This window comes from Siphateles boraxobius, unplaced genomic scaffold, assembly GCF_051911475.1.
Source record: "Siphateles boraxobius isolate OS27281-9 unplaced genomic scaffold, OSU_SipBor_1 25, whole genome shotgun sequence".
NCBI lineage: Eukaryota > Metazoa > Chordata > Actinopteri > Cypriniformes > Leuciscidae > Siphateles > Siphateles boraxobius.
In genome coordinates this window covers 18861620-18888852 of record NW_027508866.1, presented here as the reverse complement: position 1 = coordinate 18888852, position 27233 = coordinate 18861620, and the positions used below count along the sequence as shown (strand labels likewise).

The 27233-nt window shown below is 36.2% G+C and overlaps 3 protein-coding genes across 4 annotated transcripts; 2 read left to right on the top strand and 1 right to left on the bottom strand.

Moving 5' to 3' along the window:
* Positions 1 to 360: 360 nt before the first annotated feature.
* Positions 361 to 5482, top strand: snx24 (sorting nexin 24). The gene is made up of 7 exons (XM_077243016.1): positions 361 to 649; positions 1001 to 1084; positions 2359 to 2463; positions 2577 to 2671; positions 2827 to 2856; positions 3131 to 3195; positions 4130 to 5482. The coding sequence occupies exons 1-7, from the start codon at positions 425 to 427 to the stop codon at positions 4198 to 4200; spliced, it is 675 nt and encodes a 224-aa protein (XP_077099131.1). The 5' UTR covers positions 361 to 424; the 3' UTR covers positions 4201 to 5482.
* Positions 5441 to 17301, bottom strand: ggcx (gamma-glutamyl carboxylase). Of its 2 annotated transcripts, none has more exons than XM_077243015.1 (15): positions 17048 to 17301; positions 16163 to 16369; positions 15931 to 16089; positions 14878 to 15043; positions 14657 to 14735; positions 14454 to 14560; positions 13627 to 13790; positions 13244 to 13545; positions 9956 to 10087; positions 9473 to 9624; positions 9166 to 9335; positions 8936 to 9066; positions 8667 to 8814; positions 6770 to 6974; positions 5441 to 6694 (listed from the first exon to the last, which is right to left on the bottom strand). In XM_077243015.1, the coding sequence occupies exons 1-15, from the start codon at positions 17076 to 17078 to the stop codon at positions 6535 to 6537; spliced, it is 2313 nt and encodes a 770-aa protein (XP_077099130.1). In that variant the 5' UTR covers positions 17079 to 17301; the 3' UTR covers positions 5441 to 6534. The 2 variants fall into 2 exon arrangements, with proteins under 2 accessions (XP_077099130.1, XP_077099129.1); XM_077243014.1 differs by having other exon boundaries at positions 16163 to 16372; positions 17048 to 17294.
* A 1126-nt stretch (positions 17302 to 18427) lies between these two features.
* Positions 18428 to 26945, top strand: gmcl1 (germ cell-less, spermatogenesis associated). The gene is made up of 15 exons (XM_077243012.1): positions 18428 to 18659; positions 19088 to 19274; positions 21878 to 22001; positions 22098 to 22194; positions 22303 to 22400; positions 23492 to 23604; positions 23684 to 23749; positions 23825 to 23909; positions 24472 to 24562; positions 24634 to 24774; positions 24963 to 25032; positions 25114 to 25189; positions 25265 to 25410; positions 26029 to 26116; positions 26201 to 26945. Exons 2-15 carry the CDS (start codon positions 19099 to 19101, stop codon positions 26342 to 26344), a joined length of 1515 nt encoding a protein of 504 aa, XP_077099127.1. The 5' UTR covers positions 18428 to 18659; positions 19088 to 19098; the 3' UTR covers positions 26345 to 26945.
* Positions 26946 to 27233: the final 288 nt, after the last annotated feature.

Here is a 27233-nt window from a genome sequence, read left to right as displayed (position 1 = left end):
TAGGAGTCATTCTCAATTCAATTCTGAATTGTGCACAAGCCTGACAGACAGGGTAGAGTATGATGCATGATTTTATGAAATACATCACAAACGGAGAAAAACTATGTATGCCGTAAAGCAGTTAAATTTTGTAGTTCTTTTTGTGCTCCGGTTACTACCGAAACCCAAAGTTACATAGTGCCAGTAAAAGAAATACAGACCACGTCAGACTATGGCAGACGTGTCATTTAACCTATTGTAAGTCGATGTACCATCACAAGGGTCTTGGAAATATATTATGAAGGTTGAAAAACTACATAGTGTTACTTCATTAGGGAGTGGCCAAGCTCTCCGTAGACGGACTCTGGTGTTATTACTGATGTATTCTCTGTCAGAACGACAGGTGGCAGCATCACATCTGCAGACCGACCGCTGAACCTCCTGCATGCGATGGAGAAGAAGTGCGTGGAATATTTTCAATTCATGTCTGGCGTCCAGTGAACTCGACAACCAGTACAATTACTCTGAAGGGGGCCACCAAGGTCTCTCGCAATTACTTGATCTGGTGTGCCACATAATTGCTGATATATCTCTTTGGATCATGCATCCGTTAGAAGTGTCAATCCCGTCTTTTCGATCGGAGGGCAGTAACATGGAGAAGGGCTACACGGTGAGTTCAACAGCGGCTACTTTCAAGACCAGCCAGCTGGCGTAAACATGCTTTCATTCCAATTTACGATAATAAACGTTGCACTTGACCTCAGTAAGTAACGATAAATGTCGATTTAAGACGTAGAGTCTTTGGGAGTGTCTCAAAGCCTATTGCGGTTACTACTTGGAGCAGGTTCGTGCGCGTTTGAACACTCCTACCGCTCCTATGATGCCTATAAATGATGTCTAGGTTTTGATATAGCCTGTATTTAAAGTGAATTCATCCTGATATTTATGAGCCATCTCATCTCACTCAATTAGACTGTATTAAATTCGAAGGAAATGATAGCAAAGCACTTTGTCTCGCCAGGTTTTTAAGATCGAGGTGCTCATGTGTGGTAGACAGCACACTGTTGAGAAACGCTACAGTGAATTTCACGCCCTGCATAAAATGGTAAGCACGCATAAAACTGCTAACAATATTCTTTATCACACTGCAGTAAAATATGTAATGGTGGATACGAAATGTATTTGTTGGCAAAAAAAAAAAAACTATAAACTTGGATCCGAAGAAATTAAATTAAGAAAATAATTGATGACAGAATTATTTTTTGGGGTGAACACTCCCTTTAATTTTGACTCACTTGTAAGTTGATTACTTTGGATAAAAGCATCTGCTAAATGCATGAATGAAAGTGTAATTATTATTAATTTGTATGCATACTTTCAATAAATTCGTAACACTTTAATTAACATTAGTTAATGTATCATGAACATGAATTACCAGAGAACAATTGTATATCTATGAATTAAAGTTTGCATGAAAATAAATAATTACATAGGGAAAACATACACATATAGAAGAAATCATAATATCAAAATTAAGTGAAATATTTCTTTAGGAGAATTAGACTATTTTTTGTTTGTGAATGAAACATTTTGCATGCAATATAAAGAAATTGGCTACATATTCAGGGTTTTCATGATAATAAATAATATCTTTGATAACAAATGAGTTATTATCTTCTATAGGGCTAAAATGAAAGAGTTTAAATCAAACCAGAATTTATTTGTGATGTTACAATCAAAGAACAAATGGCCGGCTGTTTCTTCTAATACACAGCAGAATGAGCATGTCTCATCAATGTCAGAATATATTTAGAAATAGAATGAACAGGATCATTTTTAATTAAAAATGGGCTTCCTTAACCTTATCAGACATCTCCTAAATGATATGCTGTAAAATATCACATGTATAATCTAAGTAACGCATGAACTAATATATTTTGACTTATTTTGCACACAATTGTCACAGGGTGATTCCAAAAAGCCAATAATAATATACTATTATTATCAAATAAAAGCATGTACATGTGTAAAAGCAGTGTTGCTGAAATAGTTAGGCCTAATTGGAAAACATCTGCAAGTTTTCAGCAGAATTTCTCAGATCAGCACTTCTTATTTGTATATGATCAGAAATAATGTTGAGTATTTATTGTGTGCAACTGGAGTACATCAAGACTGTATGATTGTGTACATTGAGGAAAGAGGATATTTGAAGTCAAGTGTCAGATGAAGTGGAATTTTACGCAATTTACAGTTTTGGCAAAATGCAGAATTTCCACTTGAAAAACATGCCTGCCCTGACCTGTGTGTAAACTAGAGACTCCTTCTGGACAGTGTGTAACATGTTCTCTCCCCCCCCCCCCCATAACTACTCTTTAATAGCTTAAAAAGAGCATTAAACCTCCAGAAATCCCTTCGAAGCATGTGAGGAACTGGGTGCCTAAGGTTCTCGAGCAGAGGAGACTGGGACTAGAGCTCTACCTCCAGGTATTGAACCGTTTACTGAACAAATTAAATCACACAGTGACAAACAGCCCCTTTCCCGTATCTTGGAATAACCATTTGGGGTTTTTTTTCTGTGCGTGTGCATGTGTGTGTAGACTATAATCATGGAAAATGAGGTTCTTCCAAAGATATTCTTGGATTTCCTCAATATCCGCCATTTCCCGTCACTGCCAAAAACTGAGAGTTGTGGGTAAGGCTTTAGTTTATTCTGGGTAATTTTGTCTGAAGTATAGGCCTTAGAAAGCAGACCTTTGGACAAACAAAGTCTTTTCAATATAGTAATTACAAAAAAGATCTTTGTACAATGTGCATGTGTGTTAAAGTGACTTTCTATTTTCTGTTTAGATCATTTGAGACCGAATCGGAGGAATCAAGGTATGCAATATTTACATCTGAAAGAAGCACAGAATGTAAATATCCAACCTTTCCAAGCCATTTTGATGTGTGACGTGCTGTTATAAAAGCATTTTTGAGAAGTTATTGCGCTGGGTGGGAAATGACACCAACCATGTGATAAATTTCACAGTCCGCTTTGTTTTTAACACTGTCATCAGAAACCGAACCAGTTTGTGAGTCATACTGTTCTCTCTCTCTCTCTCTCTCTCTCTCTCTCTCTCGATCTCTGACCTTTCCTCTACAAACACTGCAGTAAACTGACACATCAGCCAGCACTTCTCTTCCTGAGGGATCCCTATCTGCTGCCTGTCACCAATGGTACATGTCTATCCTTCAGCTTTCGTTTTTTTAAGGGGCAAAAGAATGTATGTGCATTCATGTTTCCGGCTGCTCTTTGGGAGTGACAGATGATAAATTATATTATTAAACACATAGCAAAAGATGTTATAAATAAATAGATATAAATATAAATACATAAATGATATAACATTAAATTAAGTATAGATAAATATTAAATACATGTTGATCAAGGATGCATTTTATATGATCAAAATACAGTAAAAACAGTAATATTATGAAATATTATTAACATTTTTAATAACTGTTTTCTATTATAATATATTTTAAAATGTAACTTATTCCTGTGATCAAAGCTGTATTTTCAGCATCACTACTCCAGTCTTCAGTGTCACATGATCCTTCAGAAATCATTCTAATATTATGTTTTGATGCTACAGAAATGTTTCTTATTACTATCAATGTTGAAAACAGTTGTGTTGCTTCATATTTTTGTGGAAACCGTGATACATTTGTTTTCTGGATTTTTGAACAGAAAGTTTTTTTTTTAAATAGAAATCTTTTGTTACATAAACCTCTTTACTGTGTCTTCTGATCAATTGAATGCATCATTGCTGAATAGAAGCATTCATTTCAGTAGTGTATACATGCATGTAAACTTGAGTTCAAATCAACCAATGCACCATTTGAGCCATTTATTTGTGAATCAGTCAGACAACTCCCATCTTCACTGAACTGACTCAGATGACTCTTTCGCTCACTTAACCACAGGATTATATCTGAACTGAGCTGAGAATTCAGTCAGTCTAATTACTGTTCATTTGTCACCATGTAGTTAAAGTTTCAGAGTCTTGTTGCAATAAATAGTATTTTACTAAAATAAATCCTGTATTTAACACTGCATATGTATTATTGTACATATACATTCAGTGAATGCTTTTCAATTGTTTTGCAGATACGTTTTCAAATATGGTTATCGAAGGTGTGTTACGTGGAATATTTTATCCAGACTTCCAGCCAAGGTAGATCTCAGCACTACGGACGACATCACGTTCACTGATAAAAAGGGATTCATATTACCAACACTAAACCACGCAGCACCAGTTTAACAGACCCACTCATTACAGCCTTGAAGAGTGGTTTGGTTTCAACACTCCATTCAATTTTATTGTTTGTTTTTGTGTTCTGCAAATGCAGGAATTGATATTTAGTTTTAGTGAACATTCATATCGACTGCCGAATCAAGGTTTCGATTAATATGAGAAGTACCTCCGCAAGTATTTGCACATCTCTCCTCGTGTCATATATGAGGTCAGATGGATTCTCTCATCCGCTGACTGCATGTTTCTCTAGATGAGGTGACTTATCAAATAAGGAAGTTGTTGAAAGAGCCTTAAACCTTTTCATTTGTTATTGAATTGTTGTATGGACGTCATTTACTTTGTTTGCTTTTGATTTGGCAATTTTCGATTAACAGCCTTGGCTTATAATTAGCAAAAAGGGAAGTAATGGGTGGACCAAGTCAGTGTATGTATAGGTGTGTTAGACTTGACCGATTGGTGTGTGACATCAAAGTACCGCAAGAGCGATTCGAAAGCATACGGAGACGTCTTCTCTCTTATCGCGTTGTTTTGATGTCATGCACCGATCGTCTGCACAGCGCTGTCGATCACACCTAATATCTCATATCATGTTACTGCCCAAAACTATGAAAAAGAGTTGTTAAAAGTCAAAGACTTAAGTTACCATGCAAGTTAGCTTTGCTAACCTGGAGCCAAGTAAATCCTTTTCAGTGGGTTAACCTCTTTGTAAATGCAGTTTAATCTGGACCAATGTTAGTCTAATATTTTTAGGAACTTCACTGTGTAAAAAGAATGCATGTGAACAATAGTTTTAAAGCTTACACACTACGTATGGAAGTAGTACTGGTGATGACCATTCGGTTTGAGCTGTTATGAGTCATAGCTGTTTAAATGTTATAAAGATGACAACGATAAGAATGGATTTATGTACCATTTCAAGCAGTTTTTCAGAATTTAAGTGTTTGTTTTCATTTAGATGTCTTAATTCTGTGTGGACGATGTGCCATTCCATTATGTGTGTATTTTAGTTGACACTTTGTATTGTCTCTTGCACTTTAACAAGGGTGAAAAGATCAGTTGTAACTGAATATCATTTAAAAACTGATAGCAATAAAACAGAACAAATTTATTCATTAACTAAATACTTTGTCACCACTAAAGCATGTTATAATGACACATTGGGGTAGTGTTGCACTTTTTTTAATTAAAAATCAGACAAAATCCAATCTGAACAGCTTATTTAAATTCCCAATCCCACAATCACAGTGTGCATATAAAGAAGGTTGAGTTCATGTTATTTTAGGCCACCCAGGCATTTAATAACAGCATTTAGCATAATGAAACTTATGCATCAAAGACAATTCGGTACCCATCCATGTTTGGCACGTTTTACAGCCAAGATTTGTCCAATTGAAAGATTGCCTGAAAATCGTTTGATGTAATGTATGCATAAATCCTGTGAGACGAACTATAGCAGGATCCCTTAAGCACAAATGAGTGAATTGTAAGATAAAAGCTTTTATTTGGTTTAAAGGTAAAAAAAAAAAAAAAAAAAAACTAACAAAAAAACTGCACTTCAAACATTCTCACAAAAGGCCAAGTTTCATTTAGATTTATTTTAATACTGAAAAAGTAATAGTAAATGAATAGCTTTTAAACTTAAAAAAGCTTTTAAGTTTTTTTTTTTGACTACTCCCAAAAAAAAAGTAAGTCTTAGTGTCATCATTACTTACATTTCAGTAACCAGTAAAAGGGAATGAAAAAATAGTTAAAGTAAAGATTATAAAATCAGTCCATCATTGTTCCAAACCTGTATGACATCCATGGGACACAAAAAGAGAATTTTTTTTTTTAGAATGTTCCAGCTGCTTTTCTCTTTCTCCATATAATGAAAGTTGAATAAAGAAAGAAATTGTCAAATTCCAAAAAACTGAAAAATGTACTGTACAATAGTCTTTTACCACTTGTGCGCTACAGTACATTCCAGGTCTTTTGAAGCCATATGACAGAACCATATTAGGAACAGGACAACATTTCAGGACTTACTCACAAATATTAAAATCTAACATAGGTATGCGGGTCTAGAATGACATAAGGGTGTGTAAAATATTTTAATTTTGGGGCTTAAGTGTATAATAAAAAAACATTTAAACAATAACCTGATTTTTTTCTTTTCTTTTTTCTTCACAATCGTGGAATGTTCCAAAAATACTGACTTAATAAAGCATTTGTTGATTTTCTGCAGGGTCAGCCAGCAGCTCAGTAACAGTCTGTTTTCTCACAGCTCTCCGTGGCCCACCTCGTCTTTAAGACGTTCATCCTGATTGGTCTCGCTCTCCGGCTCCTTTAGGTTGGCATAGGCCACCTCTCTTGTCAGTTGCTCTAGCGGTGGCAGACCTACAGCCAGGTTCCGCAAAGCGATGGCTGTCATCAGGAACCTAAGAGATGAACCAAAATAATTAATTTGTACTGTCGCAAGACATTTAATATCTCCGTTTAATACCCCTACGTACCCTCGTCTAATCGAGTAGTATTTCTTTGAGGCAAACCTCTGGAACCTCTCGACCACAGAAGCTTCCCGACGCTTTTTCACCTCCTGCATGCGCTTCTGTCGTTTGAGGAAGATTCGTACTACAGGGTCGATCACGCTGTTGTCCGAATCCTGGTCGTCGAGACCGGTGATGAGCGGCTGCATCTCAAGAGGCAAAGGCTCGGTTTCTACACACGGCAACAAGTTATGTGTGCTTATTCAGCGTAGCTACACAAAAAAATGAAATTCTTTCAGCCCCCTCGATGTTTAAATATATTATACTAAAGGGAGCTTTTGATCTAGACCATTGTTGCTATTATTAAAGCCACCATGAAATCAAAATGAACAATTCTTATATTTATTATGAAATATGATTTATCTGTGCACAAAAAAAGTGGCCATTCTGTGAGACAAAACACTATATGCCCTCGTAATCTTTCTAAGTAACTTTGACATCTCTTCTCTGATGATGTGTTTACTGGCGCAAAGGCGGGACAGCCTGTCACTCACATGAGATCGTCGAATAGCAAATCACAACCAGCCAATCATCATATCAATTCCCAATGGACAAAATCAGGCCCCACCCTACATTTATTCTTGTTCTTGTGAAGCCGTTTTACTTAGATATACGTCACCAGGGCCGTCACATGTACGTCGCATTATTTCGCAGGGCTCTCAAGTTTTGAAGACAGTCAAGAGTGACATCCAGCCAACAGATACATTTTTGTCATTGGTTGTTGCGTTAAATCTTACCCAGATACGATAGTGCTATTTTCTGATTGGCTATTGTGTAGCTCGACGAACAACACCAGAGGAGATGCGCTTGATTCCTGCCGGTTCCACAGTGAGAGCGGCGCGGCCAGAGTTTTGCCATATTAAATATATTACAAATAGTTTTTCAGCGTGAGAAATACAATGTGTGGCGGGAGAGCGTGACAGTCACTCATTTCTGTCTTTTGTCACGCTCTCCCACCACACATTGTATTTCTCACACTGAAAAACTATTTGTAATATATTTATATATAAAACACATACACACAAACATTTGGCCTGTGTGAACGAGGCGATTGCCTGAGTCATGAGATTAAGGAGAATCTGCATGCTACTCAATACAGCCGGAGGAATAGTCGGGAAACTCTGGTTTATTTTTATTTATCTTAGCCTATTGTTTTTGCTGTAGGGCATATGTATTAAGATTAATATCCACTCTGTAGACAATATAATGGTGTCCAATTATTGGGCTCATATCAGGCCTCGTTTAAAATGATCATCAAACCAGTTTTAATTTTGACTTCTTCAATCCATTCCACAGCCGACGCTCTTGGTTTGCTTCTTATTTATTAAATCCAGGCAATTGGGTGATAACACAATTAAAAATGAAAATTAGAAATATTGCCTTGGCAACTGACTGAAATAAATTAAAGTACTGAAATGACCAACTGAAAAATGTTATCTGAATAGAAATATAAAAAACAAACCAATAAAAATGGCAAAACAAATTACTAAAACTAAATTACAGTAAAAACTGAAAATCTAAAAATAAAGGTAACTCACAATATTAAATACTATAATAGTATATAAATAAGCTCTGCTCATATTGTAAATAAAGATGTTCTTGGTTTTGTTGCTATTTTTTTGTGGCTTGGCTTTGTTTTACACTGAAATAATGTGTGTTGTGTTGTTTGTGTGAAGTGAACCCAGTTTGCAATGTTGCATTGGCAAAAATATATGTACAAATCAAAGTAAATATGTTAAAGAGAATAAATGAACTATTTGACATGTAAAAATTATTGGTAAACAACAAAGAATTAATTTAATCTGAAGGAATTTGTAGTAGTTTTAAAATCAAAGTTTTCACATGTAACCGAAAAGTGACTTACCTGTTCCATTGCGCACTTTCTCCTGAAGTTCAGAAAGCTTGGTGAAGTTCTTCTGAAGCTCCGCCTCAGTAGTATTTACATAAATGTACATGTAACAGGATGGCCCTTCTGACACAGTGTACACCTTATGGTACGCCCCAGCTGGAATCTTAATACACAATAATGAAATGTATCAATATAGATACTAACATTAATAATAGTAAGAGTTTAAAATGTTACACTGGAACAAAGAGTTCAGAGTTTCATAATAGAGTATAGGAGAATTTTACCTGCATCTTTTCTCCTGGTTGTAAACTGTAGTTCTTCTTTTCGTCCACTATTTCAACCTTCACTAGACCCTCCAGGACCTGAACACTGGTGTTCCCAAGATCCTCACTCACAAAGTTTTCAAGAAAAAGGCCTGTGGATGTCACATTAATAATAACTGAGCACCTGAGTGTGCAAATTAAGCAAAAGTATTCCAGTAAAAAAAAAAAAAAACACAGTTAGAGATACATACCTGGGAAGTCAGCAATGAATACCACCTCAGTCTGGTTGTCCAAAGACCCCTCAATCTCCTCAAATTTGGTTCTCCATGGTGACAAGTCAACGAGAAGTGGCATGAGCCATGGATTGGGGCGGAATGGCGACCAATCGGCTTTTACAATGTCAATGCGTGGGTCAAAAATCCTATTGGATAGAAGAAAAACCAAATTGAAATGAAGGCTTTTTAACTTTGATGTCAGAAGCATTGGACTATCATTTTATCTGTATGAATCAAAGAACATCTAGTAGTGTAAATTGAACACACAATTAACACGACTAACCTCTGTTGGAAACGGTCATTGATGGACACCCAAATGTCAAAGTAGATTTCTGGGTCTGAGATATTGAAGTGTGGCAGATTTTCACTGAGGCAAGTCGCGTACTGCTTCAACATGTCTCCATGGTCTTTCCATCTCCGGCTCTGAGTGAAAACCTGCACCATATTGGAATGACATGAGAAGATAAGCATATAAAAGCAGAATAATGTAGTGGTGCAATTTGAATAACTCCAGTTGTTGTAGTGTTAAAATAAGGAATATTGTGGGCTAAAAACAAGTCAAGCTCTATTGATGGTATCCGTAGCATGTTGACGATTATCACAGGAAATTAATTTAGAATCACTTTTCTTTTACTTATACTTGCATTGCAAGCTAATGAAAAATGTAAAAACAAAAATTTCCACAAACGGGTATGGTTTGAAATTATTACTAATAGAGCTTAAACTGTTTAACCTGGAACATTCCTGTAAAATAGTTTTGACTCACTCCAGGGTTCAGATATCCAACCTCGCCTGTTACGCCATCTCTGTAGGTGATCTTGACATGCTGATGTGAGCGAGAGTGAACCATCATGTCCCATGAGTAGCCATACAGTCCATTTGTCCAGTTATTATAGCCCTGTATGGCCAAGAGATTAAATGTTCAACATTTGAAAATCTTATATTTTTCTATATATTTATAATTCTTGTACAGGGCTTGACATTAAAACACGCCAAATAGGGGTGGATTTCAGCAGTGGCGTGAAAACACAGTCACTCCTACTAACCACCTTGGCAGGATGAATTGTATAAATTGTAGTCTTTTAAAAAGGCATCTGAAATATTAAACTAAGTATAGTGTCAAAAATATAATTTTTTTCATACATATTGATACTGAAATATCTTAAATGCTTCTGATAATCATTTTCCACAGAATATATGATACCAGCTGCTTTTTTTGCTCTCACACCCAAAATGCGCTCACATAAAGCCGCCTCTTAGTACTAAATTTAGTTATTTTTAGCTGTGTATTGCGCTTAAACAGTCAAATACACACAAAATAATGTAAAAATGCCGGTCTTGACAAGTATTCACCTAAACAGTTAGTTATTTTTTAAGAGAACGTAAACAGTTGAGAAAGAAAACAGTATAATGGGTCCGTGCATCAGGTCTTAAAGTGACAGCAGTGAAATTATGCTGATAATAGGGGTGTGACAAAATCTTGCGAGACTAAAATGTGATTTGTCGCCGAGTGAAAAGCTGTCTCGCTGTTTTTATAAAAATAAAAACCATTGTAAACTATTGTGTACGGCTGCTCTGCTCATCAAACACGAGTTGCACAGTTCACTGATCGTGTGACGATGGCGGAGGATTCGTTGCGCAACAGAGCCTAAGCGTCTGATAAATGTCTTATCTTTTAGAATGCGCGCTCAGCACCGCTGCTCCCTTTACATAGTAGGTGCGATCGTGAATTTTAAAGTGAAAGTAAAATTGTTTGCACTTAATAAGACTAAGAAAAAATATATATTTTTGTGATTTATACTGTTTTTATTTCTATGTTGAATTTGTGGAAAGGAGTTCAATTAGCAGGTCACACACAGCCTCAATCAGTTCAAAGTTCTGGAAGCTCATAATTCATGTACAGTAAGGTCTGAAAAAAGTCATGTGAAATCATACAAAAGAAAAGCCAGTCAGTTGAGTTTGTAGCAAAACCTTTTACAGTGCTTGTATATTGTTGTCTTTCTATGCATTTTATTCATACTCATAAAGCAAAACTGAAATGACATTCATTAAAAGATTATTAGTTAAAACATTGCAAAATGCACCTGCAGACTATTTTTCCAGTCATGAATTTTGTCATTGAGGATTTCTATAAAATATTGTGCAAAAATCTAATTTTGTCTCGTTCTCGTGAACACAATCTCGTGTCTTGTCTCGTGAGATAAGTGTGTCCTCACACCACCGGCTGATAATATTAAAAATATTATATGGCCATTTTTTTCCCCACGGTATCGATGTCAAAATTGTGGCTATTTTACATTTTTAGGGGCTAGTAACTTTGGAAGACCACTAGCCACAGTGGCTGGTGAGCAAAAAAGTGAATGTCAAGCCCTGTTCTTGTATAATAATAATAATTTTAATAGAAAGTTAAATTATTGGTTGTTTTAATCCGTCTCTTTTCTCCACTTTCAACCATTTCCTGATTTCTTTGAAGAGAGGGTCTATGGGTGGGTAAATGTGTAAGACTGGAAAAACTGGAAGGACTTTAAGATAGGGCCACTCTCTGAGAAAACAAAGGAAATTAACATTTGAACTCCCCCTCATGCACTATTGTGACGAAGGTCTCACCTCCCTCATCCTAATCTACATTTCTCTCCCCCATTCTTCATCCTGGCAGAGATCTCCCAAACTCACACAAGAATCTAAATGGTTTAATGTGAATGATTATCATCGAGTTTTAGACATGTTTGGTATTATTTGAAATGTCTCGGTGCGACTGGTAAAAATGTCTCATTCCCAAAGAAGTAAACCAAAAGGTAATAAAGTTCTTAAGAAGTTTAGAAATATCTTCCACGCTGGAGAGTTAACACTTTCTGACCATTTGACTGAATGCTAATTCCACTGCTAGCAAATGGTGATTTACAGGCAAATTTCCACTGTGGATGATGTTTAGATTTGAAATGAGGTCTGGGTATATAATGAAACGCAGCGAGAGCTCGGGGATTTTTCTATATTTGAGATCGGCCTGTGAGGCTGAGAGTTGCGAGACTCTCAGCCTCACGCATTTCTTGTGGGGTAAACTTTTTCCTCTTTTGTTCTACAGCATTTGATGTTTTGCATTGATTATCTTTGAATTGGTTATGAAATTGTAATTATACATTTACCTGACATATTAAATTGTGATATTTGATTATTCTAATTGAATTTGACAATTTTCATTCAAGAGTTTAAATAGAATAGTAAAACATTCACTCACATTTAATGATGCACAGATATCATTAAAGCCTTTTTCATTTATGGATTTAGATGAAATAACGAGTTAATACATATGAGAAAATGTATTGCATTTAACCAAAAATATTTTGCCGTGAGAAAAGACTTGTAACACGCAAGGACCTTCACCGCTAATTCGAATACCGCCATTGGATCGAGTTAGACGGCCTTACAAAGTGGTTTTTTTCAGATCTTTCGATTTAATGGACAAAATAAGCTTGTGCAATTTACATATGAACGCACCTGGAGACGAAGGAAAAACATAAGGAGAGCAGCAGCTTTTGTTTCTGCTCTGACAGCCGCAAGATCACGCTGACATTGTGAGTGCGTGTTAGAAATCAGGAATGGTGAGAGAACATTGTGCTTGGTATGTTTTTTGTCTTCAAACCAAACTTGGGTCTTCAGCCGACAAAGTTTAAATCCCGTCTAGCAAGTGCCCTTCCCTTAATGTTTTTGCATTAGGTCAGTAGGCGGAGAGTAGGTGTCTTTTGTGGTCTTTGTGGCCACATGAGCATTTACACTATGAAAGCAATCCGGTCTAATGTGTTTTTGACTACCTCTGGAAGTGGTCAAAAGTGGACAGTCTCAAAATGTTTTAGACCACCTCGACCAAAACGCATCTTAATACCAGGTGTAAACAGGGCCTTTGAAGTGAAGCGTGAGCAAGGCATGTGATTCCTCTTCCAAAGGTTTGTGCAGATATTTGCTTTTGTTCACTATCTGTGTTTACATTGATTGTGAAAGCTCAATGAACCTTCTAGATCAAACTGCATCTAAACAACAGAGTGAAGTTTAAAATCACCTGTGTGATGAAGTGCGAGTATGGCAAGAAGAGCTGCTCTGTGATGTAAAGGATGGTGAAGAAGGCTCTAAACTTGTGTTTGAAGCTCGGTGTGGTGGGTCTGGGACCCGAGTGGGTCTCATCTTGTTCTCTAGGCACACTGGGTGGATTTGGGTACACGCAGGAGGAGCTGGCACTCGGGGCAGGAGAGATGAAGGGCAGTACAGGCCAGAGGAACTCTGGGAAACGGCCAAAAAAGCGTCTAGGCCAGTCAGGGTAGCAAAAGAGAGGGCTTGTGGCCAACATGGTGTAAGCAAACATTCCTGAGGATAAAAATAAAGATCATAAAGTTTTCAAAATCACAAATCTTTTGAGTAAACTAGTCCTTTAGTGTCATTTTTTACCTATGCTAAAAAGCTGGGAATTCATGCAGTGGAAATAGCTGACAAAGAAGATGGCGACAGGACGTGTGGCATCGAAGAAAAGCAGATAGCCAGCTGTGAGGTCTAAGACCAGACCCCCGCCATGGACCACCATTAGACTGACCAATTCAACAGGCAAGATCATTCTGAGACAGAGTGAGGGAGAGGGGGGAAAAAAGGACAAAATTAGGTCTGTCATCATCATGAATTTAACTGTCTCATAAATAATATGCGATTATCAATTGAATGATGTCAGAATCGGAAGACTAATTCACCGCTGGTTCCTTTGAGATTTTCCCATGGGGGTTTTTCAATTTATGAGTAAAATAAAGCCTGTGATAAACATAACTTGAAACACGTCATAACTGCACCACTCTATAAATGCTTAAATTTATCTTATTTGAATGTCAAAATGTCACTGAAATTTAATCTGCGATTTATCAATAATCGTGACAGGCCTAGACAAAATATGGCCACATTCAGACTGCAGGCAAAATATGCCTAAATCTGTTTTTTTCCGCTCGTGTGACTTCGATGTGTAAATGCTGTCTTCAGTAACCTCTGTGTTTACGTCTTGTTATTGTTCTTTTGAGCATAAAGGGTCAGTTCGGGCCTGCGATCAGTTCAACCTCGAAACTGATATTGGACACATTTTTTAAAAAATGTGAACAGCCAAACAAAAAAATCAGATCTGAGCAATAAATCAGAATTGAGCACTAAGGCTTGCAGTGTGAACATAGCCATGATACTGATCCATTACAACAATGTGTCATGCTAAGGCGGATGTAATTGGAGGCTAATGTACTCACTTGAAAGGGTCAAATAACCAATGGTGTGCCAAGTATTTCATTGAGTACCCTTCCACCCAATCAGCATCTAGTTTCTTGACCCCAGCGATAAAGTAGACTATGAAAATCTGTCAAAGGCAATGCACATTTACTATCTCATCATAACTTAATGTCCTACAACACAGGGATGATATTTCAGGCCAAATCTAGATACATCAGCTGACCTGAGTTCTCAGCAAAGTGTAGTTCCACAGCGGTACATGGGCGTTCCTCTTCCTGGGGTTTCGGAGTCCATCTAATGACCTGCATTAAAACAATGTTTTGCTTGTTTTATGTTCAAATAGATTACTCTTGGATTAATGTTTTGTTGTGTAATACATATTTTTAAGTGTGAGCTAAGTGTCCAAAAGTTTTTGGGGCCACTGTACAGGAAGTGTAAGCTTACCAGTATCTGTTGGCGTCCATGAGCGTGAGCTGGAAGCCGATGAGTCCGTACAGATAAGAGTGATTGTTCCAGGTCGTTTTATCCAGGAAGAAAACGTACCAGTAAGTAGATACAAACATCAGACAGGCAAGGCGATAAAAAAGGCCGAGCATGATACCAACAGCGCCTGCAAAACACACACAAGTGGATGATCAGTCTTGTGTCTTCTTAAAGAAGTGCTGTGTTCACATTTGTCAAAATGACACGATGGGTTCTGGAAATAAAAATATCATTACATTTCTCCATTCTGGCTGACACCAATACATCGATAATTATTTTCAGCAATGGCTGAAAACTGATAAATTGCCAATAATACATTTCTATATTATTTTGTCTAAATTAAAAATAAAACTATAATGTTGAATGCTACGACAGAATTTAGGCATCAAAACATTGTACAAAATTACAATGTACAGTATGAAACATAGATATTATAAAAGATTATATTTAACAGTGTTATTAAATTATTTCAAGTTATTTAATATGTTTTTTATTATGTTTTTTAAAGATTAACTTTCAGTGTGTTAAATGAAAGAAAAAGTAATCTAAAAATAATCTGTAAAAATAGAGACATGTACAAACAACTATCGAATGACAGAAATAAATGTAAAATTCTTTTAATATCGGCCAAGAACCAGTATATTGTGAATCCCTACAAAAAATATTTGTAACATTTAATAATTCATATATTTTAATAATAATAATAACTGTATACATTTTAACAATAAATATATTAATTATATTTATATATTTAACATTTATAAAACTCAAATTTTAATTATAATTCATGTAAGTCCATATTTTTATATTTTATAATTTTTTTTAAATAATTTAAAACTCAAAGCAATACATCTCATAGCAGGTTGGTTTGGTTCAAAGTCAAAACACTTTACTAAAGAATTTTTAGAAATGCTATGGAGAGAATGAAAGGTGAAAAAAATACTTCCAGAAGCAAGGTCACTAGAAAAGTGGGCAGTCAATGTTGCATTTGATAAAGTTTTTCGAGGAACTCACCAAGGAGCATAACAAAATACACAAAGAACATCCAGTCCATGGGAAGGGGCTTCAGGAAGTTGAAGAGGGGGAAGCGGCACACCGGTACCCCGTCTAAATACTTAAAGTCCAGATGACTCAGGCCTCGCTCCTGGGTGATGTCCAGCGCCATCAGCATCCCTGAGGAAACACAGCACACATCAACACCTTCACCACAATTTGAAATTATGGATGCTGTAAAACACATACTCACCAAATAAGAAACGGAAAATGCCCAATGAGGCCGGGTCAGTGGGGCGATTGAGGAGACACACCAGCCGATGCCATGATGACACTTCTTCTTTCTCAAAGCCAAAGAGACGCTTCATGGTGCTGGTCTGCTCTGATGGGGACAAGGTTGCCTGTTCGTTCTCCTCCCTGCTCTTTTTCTTCGCTTTGGAGGGTTCAACGTATTGAGCACCTGCTAAAGCAACAAAGGGAATCTCAATAATATCTCAGTAGTTTCTCCTAATCAGCGATGATATTCAACTGAGAGGGAATGGAGATTTAGCAGCCAGTATCTCAGATTTTTCTCCTGAGAAAAATAAAAACATTATTATACTGATGCACATCACACCTACAGTTTCAGAAGAGATCTCAAAAACGTCTCAATGTTCCCAGTTTTCCAAAGTTTTCAATGACAAGTCAGAGATGTCAGTTGATTTTAGATTACATGACCTCTGAGAGATATGCTGTTCAAATTAATTTTACAGCTTTCTACACCAATATTTATATTAATATTTGTGTCTATCAGGCACTTCACAGAAAGAATTTTAGGAGAAACATCCGACACAAAGTTAACTGAATAAATCTCAACATAGAACTCATAAGCTATAAAATAAGCAACCTCTGAGGAATACATGTTCTTATTAGTACACTTCATAGTATACTACTAAAAGTACTTGCATTGTTTTCGACTCAACCTCGATAAATCAAATTATATCTACACTTTCACTTTTAATGCACTTAATCAGACTATACGTACACCTTATATAATCAGATGCATACTAAAGCTAATGTTATGCAAAGTTATCCGATACAGTATTATATCCATATCACCCTCTTTAGGCCACTTTTACTGTAGTAATACAGTATTTACCTGCTGTCGCGTCACTCGCCCCTGGCTCCATGTTGTAGGTTATGTAACCAGTATGCACTGAACGTTACAAAAGGTCTGTCAGTCTTGAACCGCCCGAAACTCTTTCACACCCGTTACATGGGTAGACTTCCACACAACAGGGTGAGGTACGTGTCAAACAGACACACAGCACCCTGAAAGCTTGGCTATCCGCAGAAAGGTAGGCGACTGCGTAGATGTCTCGATGCTCATTGGCTGGTTCCGTCTTAACTCCCGCCCATCCAATGGGAAGTATACTCTTTGTTATGGTCAAAACCCGTCAGTGGTTGTGGTTTGTTGGTGGGATTTTTGTTTTGTTCTTTACATTTCTATTTTAGAAAAAATTTAAATATCTCAGCTGAATACCAATCATTGTTGTTTTGAAGTAAACTGGGAAATAATGTCCCTGCATATGTCTTAAAATATAGAAAAACCTCACTGTTTTAAAGTCAAAAGTTTAATTAGTCAAGATTAGTTAACTACAGTAGTTAATATGGACAATACTTACAGCATTTATTAATCTCTGGTAATGTTAATCTCAACATTTACTATTCTTTTTTAATAAAAATGTGTGTCTGTTAACATTAGTTAATTCCTGTATTTTTTACTAACATTAACAAAGATTAATAAATGTTTAAAGATGTATTACTTAAAGTTTGTCCATGCTAGTTTATACATTAACTAATAATGTTTCCAAATGAGACATTGTGAAGTGTAAAGTGCACTGTAAAATTATATGATCGATAACTTATGACAATATATGTTTTTACATTGCTTTAACTCTTCAAAATAAGTTAAGCAATTTTCAACTTTTTTCAACAATTTTAAAAGTAATTTTAATGTAATTTAAATTGAAATGACTTAAACATCCAAGTTGATTTTACTTAAAATTTTAAGGCAGCAACTTTTTATCATTATTATTATTTTTTACATTGTATTCCATTGCATAGTCAGTGTAGGCCTATTATGTGTAAAGCGTTTCAAATAATTTAATTGATTATAAAAAATAATTAATTCAAAATATTTATCGTTTTATGGTTATTGCAAATTTATAATACAAGGCGGAGAGACAATTAGATAACCACTAAAAAAATAAAAAAAATAAAAATAAATAAAAAAATTAGATAACCACTGAGATGAACGCTAAATAATAAAACTTAGATAATGTCAACACAACATATAGAATTACACTAAACAAGACTGAAGTAAAATAATATCGTTTTTATGACATAGAAGAACGTAAACAGTCTTTCTTTTTTATTTTCTTAAAAAAACAACGTTTTCATAACAAAAAATAGAGTTGTTTTTCAGTCTGCAAAGTGTTGCAGCGTCTCCGCGACAGCAGGGGCAGCATCGCCCGATGATCAGCACACAGCCGTGACGTGGAGGAGAGACACATACCTCTGTTTGTTATTTAGCAGTCTGCTGTTGTTTCAAACGGCTGCTTAATTCATTATACATTTAACAGCCGATTTTGATGTACAGTCATTAACGGCCATTATATGCGTTCATAAACGCCTAATGATGCATTTGCGGAGCGCTTAATGAGCAGATTCCAGGGTGTGTCCAGTGTTTTGAGAGTCAGAAGCGTGTGGTGAGTGTTTACAAGAGGCCAGATTTCTGGTTCTTAACATACACACGACTTTAATATACAGCTTATGGAAAAACAATAAGTTCTTGATGTTGAAATAATACTACTGACCGCATAACTTCTCTGTTTCTGTACTAAACCATCAGAATGTAGCTTCACAGGACCTAAATGAAACCACTGCAAAATGAAATAACATTAATTTAGGCAAAATAACTTTAGATATTGCAAGCTAATTAAATTAGGCAGTGAACGTGATCTCACTCACCACCTGTCACCTGACTTCACGCCCTGGTAGCCATACAGTGCTTACATTTAATTATTTTTTAGACTTTTTGCAGGTGGTACCAAGTTGTCATGCCAGTTGTCATGCCACGTCAGTGGTGTTGTGAAACAGTTTAGTTATATGACTAAATGAGTAGTGTATTCTGTAGGCTAAATAATCATGGGTTCACTCGGGAGCCGGTTCCAGTCGTCAGCACGGGGCCCAGAGGAGGCCCTGGAGAGGCAGTGCGCTGGAAACAGACACAGCTGTGAGTGCAGGAAGAGGAAACGCAGCTCACGCTGTGAGTGTGACAGTGAGCCGGAGGAAGAGGACAGCCAGCTGGACACGCCACGCAGGTCGGAATACAGTTGTTTTGCCTTATATTTTTGTGGAAATTGTTTCTTTGATGAATAGGAAGTTCTTAAGAACAGTATTTACAGTCAAACCAATATATTTTTTTACTAGTGGGTGCAGGACACTCTAGTTCATTTATGTAAGTGAGAATAGCAAAATAAAGTAAACTGTGACATATTATACCCAAATATTCTTCATACAGTGGAGTACCAGTACATTTTATAAAAATTTGTGGCCAAAAATTATTCAGACACTTGACCTGGCCATGTTTTCGTAAGTGTTTTTTCTTTATTTGCTGATACAACCTTTTTACACCACAGACTGAACAAATTAAGCATTGCTTGTTAACTGGTTGACCTAAATTAGTATTATCTTATTGTGCACTTAAATTTAACAGCTGACAGCTATTCAACATAATTAAAGCTGCAGTAGGGAGTTTTGAGAGAATGTTGACTTAGTCTGAACATTTGAACAAGCAAAACTTACAGGTCCAACCCCCTTGCTCTCTGCTGCGCTACAGCCCTCCCTCCACAGCTCCTCCCCCACAGCGGAGCCTGCCGTGAACGGGCAGGCTAGTAAGCAGGACCACCAATGGCGGTGGATTATAAACAGTTATGGAACATTCACTAATAGGGACGAAACATCAACAATATGCTTTACATTGACTATGGCCTGCCCATACTTTGACTACAAACATGGTCCTCAAATCATCATGTATTTTGCAATACATGTAACTTTATAACGTTGCACTCTTTCTATAAGTTATAAATAGCTAGTAAGATAACGTTAAAGGATTAGTTCACTTTTAAAAAAACTTTTGCTGATAATTTACTCACCCCCATGTCATCCAAGATGTCCATGTCTTTCTTTCTTCAGTCGAAAAGAAATGAAGGTTTTTGATGAAAACATTCCAGGCTTTTTCTCCATATAATGGACTTCAATAGACATTTCAGTGCAGCTTCAAAGGGCTTTAAACAATACCAGACGGTGAATAAGGGTCTTATCTAGCGAAACGATCGGTCATTTCAAAAATAAATAAAAAACTTTAAGTTTTATAAGCACAAATGCTCGCCTTGGTCTGTTCTGTGATGCACGTTCGTGATCCTGTTCGAACTCGTTCATCAAAATGAACAAATCTTTTTTCGAGACATTTCGTTCGTTGAATGAACGAAATGACGCCGAAAAAAGATTGGTTCATTTGGATGAACGAGTCCGAACAGGAGAGTCACGTACGACGGTATGCGCTCGCGCTGTGCAAGAAAGGGGTGATCAGCGCGTACACGAGCGTGATTGACACTGCCAAGACATTCCTCCTGGCTCTGATTGGTTGTTTCTGACCGGGAGCGGTGTATTTCTGCAAATGGCAATAGGACCACAGGGAGGAGCTTGATTTTTTCACAGATTATCTGTCTCATATTCTACTGTCAGGACATAATGACAGTTTTAACAAATATTTGTTTACAAAAGTTACCTACTGGAGCTTTAATGTGTGAGACAGTCTAACAGAAGGATGGCCAAAACCAGTGAAATATCAACTTATTTTTCATATTTTATTATCATTTTCAAATCTATAGCGACTAAACTGTGATAATGTGAGAAATGTTGAAGGTGTCTGAATACATTTTGGTTTGACTGTATTTGAAATATAAATGTCTTGAAGGACAATTCCAGCGCTAACCTAGAGCTAAATAACACATGGGTACCGAGTCGACCGTTCTCTGGGATGCGTTTTCATGATAATCGAATGTACCCAGTCTTAACGTTAGTTTTAGTTTAACCACAGATCAGCTTATAACGCTAGTGTATGGGGCATCGAATAAGTAAAAATAAAAATCGCTAGTTAATACCACTAACAAGGCTCAAAATAGCCCCACACTAACACGGTAGCATAATTAGGGTCCCTACCTGCAAACCGTTTAATAAGAAGATACTTTATAAAGACAGTACACTTTACGTATACAAGCAGGAGCCATCTTTGGAAAACAGTCTCGATCAGTCAAACCACGAACGCCGTGCTACGTCCTGGTCAATAGTCACAGTTCAGCTGACGTAGCACGGCGCTCGTGGTTCGACTGGTCGAGACTGTTTTCCAAATATGGCTCCTGCTTGTATACGTGAAGTGTACTGTCTTTATAAAGTATCTTCTTATTAAACTGTCTGTACACTTACAAAGTTCTCAATGCTTCGGTTTGCAGGTAGGGACCCTAATTATGCTACCGTGTTAGTGTGAGGCTGTTTTGAGCCTTGTTAGTGGTATTTACTAGCGATTTTTATTTTTAATTATTCTATGTCCTATATACTAGCGTTATAAGCTAATCTGTGGTTAAACTTAAGCTAAAACTGGGTACATTTGATTATCATGAAAACAGATCCCAGAGAATGGTCGACTCGGTACCCATGTGTTATAAACCCCTAGACTCATTTTGTGCTGGAATTGTCCTTTAACTGTCACTTTTGATCAATTTAATGCATCCTTGCTGAGTAAAAGTAAATGTCTTTCTTTTAAAAAAAAATATAAATGTGACAGTTGATACTCACATTAGTTAGAGTTGTTAATAGATGTCTAATTTTTGTTTTTGTCTGCATTCTTTTTTTCTGCGGACAGGAAGAAGTTGAAAAGCACCTCTAAGTACATCTACCAGACTCTATTCCTGAACGGAGAAAACAGTGACATCCAGATCCGTGCCCTGGGGCAGGAGTGGAACCTGCATAAAATATACCTGTGTCAGGTTGGTCCAGCTGTTCAGTTCTCCTAATAACAGACTACTCATTTCGCTTTTGATTTAATTGTTTTTTCCCCCTTTCATTTTCCTGTTTGGAAACAGTCTGGCTATTTCTCCAGCATGTTCAGTGGTTCCTGGAAGGAGTCTAACATGATGGTTATTGAGCTTGAAATCCCAGACCAGAATATTGACACTGAAGGTGGGGATTTTACAGCACCTTGATGCAAGGAATGCATTTAAGTTGTTGTATTTGTATTGTGGACACCAAACATTCATATCCTGACCTTGTTTTCTTCTCCATCTGTAGCCCTGCAAGTTGTTTTCGGGTCACTCTACAGGGATGACGTATTGATCAAACCAAGTCGGGTTGTTAATATTCTCGCTGCTGCTTGTATGCTTCAGTTGGTAAGTATGTCTAGGGTTAAAAACAGCGTCTGATCCATAAAGATATGCGATTTCTCTGTAATGCAGATTCAGCCTGTCACGTGCCCTATTTTACATTTTTGATCATGTGCACACATTTTTATTTATTGCAAACTTTTGGTTTCCAAAATTGTGGTTGTAAATTCTGCTAATCAACTTGTTAGCTACATGAAATGATCTAATCCACTAGATAGATTAAATTGCAAGAATTACTTTTGATAGTCATAGTGACATATCCGTATGAATGGGTTTTGCCATCTGTGCTGTAATTTTTCAGCAAAAAGTGGTAATGAATGTATGGCTGTCTCTATTTTTAGAGTTTCAGTTTGATTTTGATAACTATATTATCTAGGTGTTATTGAGCTACAATGCAAAGGTTTATGTTTTTTTTAGAAATTAGTAGTTTTGTTCAGCAAGGATGCATTACACAGATCAAAAGTGATAGACAAGACATTTAAAATGTTACAAAAGATTTCTATTTCCACAAAAATATTTAGAGGCACAAGTGTTTTAAACATTGATAATAATAATAATCATATTAGAATGATTTCTGGAGGATCATGTGACACTGAAAACTGTAATGATGCTGAAAATTCAGCTTTATATCACAGGAATAAATTACATTTCATAATATATTACAATAAAAAGTAATTTTAAATTGTAATAATAATTTTCAATATTACTGTTTTTAGTCTGTTTTTATCAAATACTTGCAGCCTTGGTGAAAATGAGACTTCTGTTAAAACGGACTCCAATTTGTTTTTGTTTTTTGTTGTAAAGAGCTTGTGTACAAAATTTATAATAGTTTATAATATCATATAATTCTTGTGTTTTTAACAAGTGCAAACATTGACAGGGCAATACAAATCTGAACTACTAGAATGACATGACAAGCAGAAAAAATCATCACTGCTGCAGAAAGCGACAAATACACAGCCAATCAGAATCACTCTCCCAGCAACACCTTAGCAACCAGATAGCAACACCCCTAGCCACCAACTACACTTTTTAATCACTGGTGCGGGTTGTCTTTCTAGTGTCATCCTTAATAATATGCGTTTTGTCTTTCTCAGGATGGATTAATCCAGCAGTGTGGAGAGACCATGAAGGAGAACGTGAATGTGAAGACCGTGTGCAGCTATTATAACTCAGCCACCATGTACGGCTTGGACTCCGTCATGAAGAAGTCAGTAGTCTTGTTTGATTCCCTTCATTATTCTCCAACACTCTTGTGACATAATAAGCATGTTGCATGTGCATTGCAGGTGTTTAGAGTGGCTCCTCAATAACCTCATGACGCACCAGAACGTGGACCTCATGAAGGAGCTCGGGTACAGTCTTACTATATGCATCTGAAGGTTTAGTTTTTATAAATGTTTGGTCTCACTTAGTATGTGTGTGTGTAGGGTGGAAATTATGGAGCAACTTATTCAGTCTTCCGATCTGTTCGTAATGCAAGTTGAGATGGATGTTTACACAGCACTGAAAAAGGTAGGTGATGTGATCCACATGTCTTCTGTCCCCTGGTGGTTTAAACATGCTTCAGGAAGTAGATGGAAATTTCATACATTTAAATATATTTTTGATGATTGTGAGAAAATAATAACAAAAGAACAACAATATAAGGAGAAAAAAAGAATACACTTTATACTGTTACTGATATTTCTAAACATAATGTTTAGTGGATTTAAACAACTTGTGCTTTCTTAATATTTCATTAATTAATTATAGAACATTTGGGTTTAAAATATGATGCAACACGTATTTGAGGGATTATATTAGTGTATGTATGTGTATGTATATATATATCCCAGCGAGGCTGCATTTATTTGGTTAAAATACAAAATTCACGCCTTTCATATGTACTACTGTACACCAAAAGCGCTTTACAATCATGTCGGGGTCTCTCCTCAAAAGTTTTATTTTCAAGAACATTAAAAATAAAAAGTGTTTCCGAAAAAAAAATGAATGTCAGTCTTTGTTTTTAGCAGTGCACTGAAGTTACATAACAGCTTATTATTATTTTTCTATAAAAACTTTTTTTTTTTTCTAGTGGATGTTCTTGCATCTTAATCCATCCTGGGATGGTCCTATCAAACAGCTTCTGCTTGATGCAGATGCCTGGCTGTGTAAAAGAAGAAGTGGTACGTTCCAAGCATACAAATGCTTAAACACATTTCTGTAATCTTCCTCTAACTGCCACACTCGTACACAGAGGCTGGAGAGCAGGAGCCCTTTCTGACCTCAGATGATGGGATGACCTTCGTGCCCGTTTTCCGACTCATCCGCCTGCAGTACATCATTAATGACCTGGCCTCCGCCCGCATGCTGGAACGGGACAACATCCTACCACCCGGTGAGACTCCTGCTGCACTCATGACTTCCAGAACTTGCATGAATCCAGCCAGATTAAAAAATTGAGAAAGCTTTTGATATTTTTGTGTGCAGTATGCATCCTCTTGTCCTGAAACGGTCCATTGTTATCTGAGGTGGATATTAGTGGGGGGTATATATTAACCCGACTTCCTCTTGTGCGTTTATCAGAGTGGCTGAGCACCGTGTACAAACAGCAGTGGTTCGCCATGCTGAGGACAGAACATGATAATGATAACGGGTGAGAGAACGGCCAACACCTGCACTGCTACACATTAAACATGTGGTTTGAACTGCAAATGAGTGAATCTGATCATTACAGACCACAAGAGGCCAATAAAGAGGAGTTTGAGCTGAACAGCATGCGCTGTGGACGAAAACTGACCAAAGATGGAGATGTGAGTTGAACTCTTGCTATACAATAAATTGCATATTTTTGTTTTGAATAACATGCATTTTTGTTGTCTCTACAGTACTGTTGGCGATGGACGGGGTTCAATTATGGTTTTGACCTGCTGGTGACTTACACAAATCGCTTCATAATCTTTAAGAGAAACACCCTGAGTCAGCCATGTGGGGGCGCTGTCAGCTTACAGCCACGACGCCACCTTGCATACCGGTGAGCTGTTACACATCTGGTTATTTTTCTCATACGATATTACATTGCATTACATTATGAAGGAATGAGTATCATAATATAGCAATTTATCTTATGCATCTTCCTACAGACTGTCTAAACTACAAATAATAATGTTTGCTTGTACAGTGTGTATATGTTTGTACATACTGTACATATGTGGACATTGTTTATTAGTAATAATTTTAATGAAATTATCTAGAAAACTCTATTCATAAAAAAAGTAATGTTATTAAAAATGATATGTATATGCTTTAAAATAATTAATAAATTCATTAAATTGAATAATTTCTATTACTTTATAATTATTTAGTAACTAATTTAATAATGTATTTAATAATGAATGATATATTAAATAATAGTAAAACATATTACATGTTTTAAATCAATTTTTAATATGATATTAGCAAGGTGGAAAACAATGTTTTATTTTTTTTTTTTCAAATTGATATTATATAATTAATAATTTCAGTTACTTTATAATTCATTAATTTTGAAAATTATTTAACGTTAATATTTAAATAAATTATAATACATTTTTTAAAATATCAGAAAATATTTTTAATTTAGTATTTAACAATTTTTGATTTTCTTTTTCAGATTGCGCCTTGCTTCCTTTGATAGCAGTGGAAAAGTGGTTTGCAGCCGGTCAACTGGCTACCAGCTTGTTACCCTTGAAAAGGACCAGGTATTCTGTCATCATAATGTCATATATAAAATCATTTTTTTTCCAGTTACTTGACCGAAGTACTACTTTGTGTCACATTGACAGGAATATGTGGTGATGAACCTGGACAGCCGGCTCTTGTCTTTCCCTCTGTATGTGTGCTGTAACTTCCTCTACACTTCTTCGTCCAGCGAGAGGAGAGGCGACACGCCAGAGCCAGAGAGCAGCAGCGCACGCAGTGTGTCGTGACCCAACACCACATAAACCAGTCCAGCCTGTAATCGAGCCCCTTTTTATTATTTATGTTGTTAGCCTCATGTATATTATTTCATTCATTTTATTTGTATCCTTAATTTGTAAATAGTCAGGTGCCTTTTAAATAATTTACTATATATCAGAGCTAAGAGTGAGTGCTCTTGATCCTGTACTTCACTTTCTTTCTGCCCGTTTGATTCTGTTTGTAAATTATTTGTTGGAAGTTGTCTTATATTTAAACATTTCTCATTGTTATTGTTAGGCTGGTTGTTAATTGGTCAGGCATTCCCACATTTTTTTCTTTACAAAAAAAAGAGAAGAGAAAAAGACTGAATATTGGTTTTGTACTGTTACAATCGTTTGAAATTGGTGCTAATATGATAGAAGTTGTTGTTGTTTTTGTCAATGCATGCTGATGTAGGATCAGTGAAGGTTGAACTAGCATGTGTTGGTTTACCAGCAGGGCATTTCAAGTGACTTCCACAAGTGTCCAATGAAAATTTATACAGTGTTTTTGGTTAAATGTAAATATTGTTGGACCAAAGCATCATGATAGAAATTCTTATAAGATGAGAATAAAAACAGAAGAAATGTCTTTGACTGAAGAAATTTTTCACTTTTTATCCAGTATTAAAAACATCTCATTCTCACTTCAGTGCAGTAATAAAACTGGACTAGAACATTTTCAATTATTTTAATTATTATAGACTTAATTTAGAACAGTTAATACTATGAAGATGTGTGTGTGTATGTACACACACGCACACATTTTATAGCTATATATACATTTATTTATATGTTGTAAATATATATGTATGTTGTAAAAAATATAACGTTTTTATTTTTAATTATAATAAAATTGTTTTAATAGTTAGAATGATTA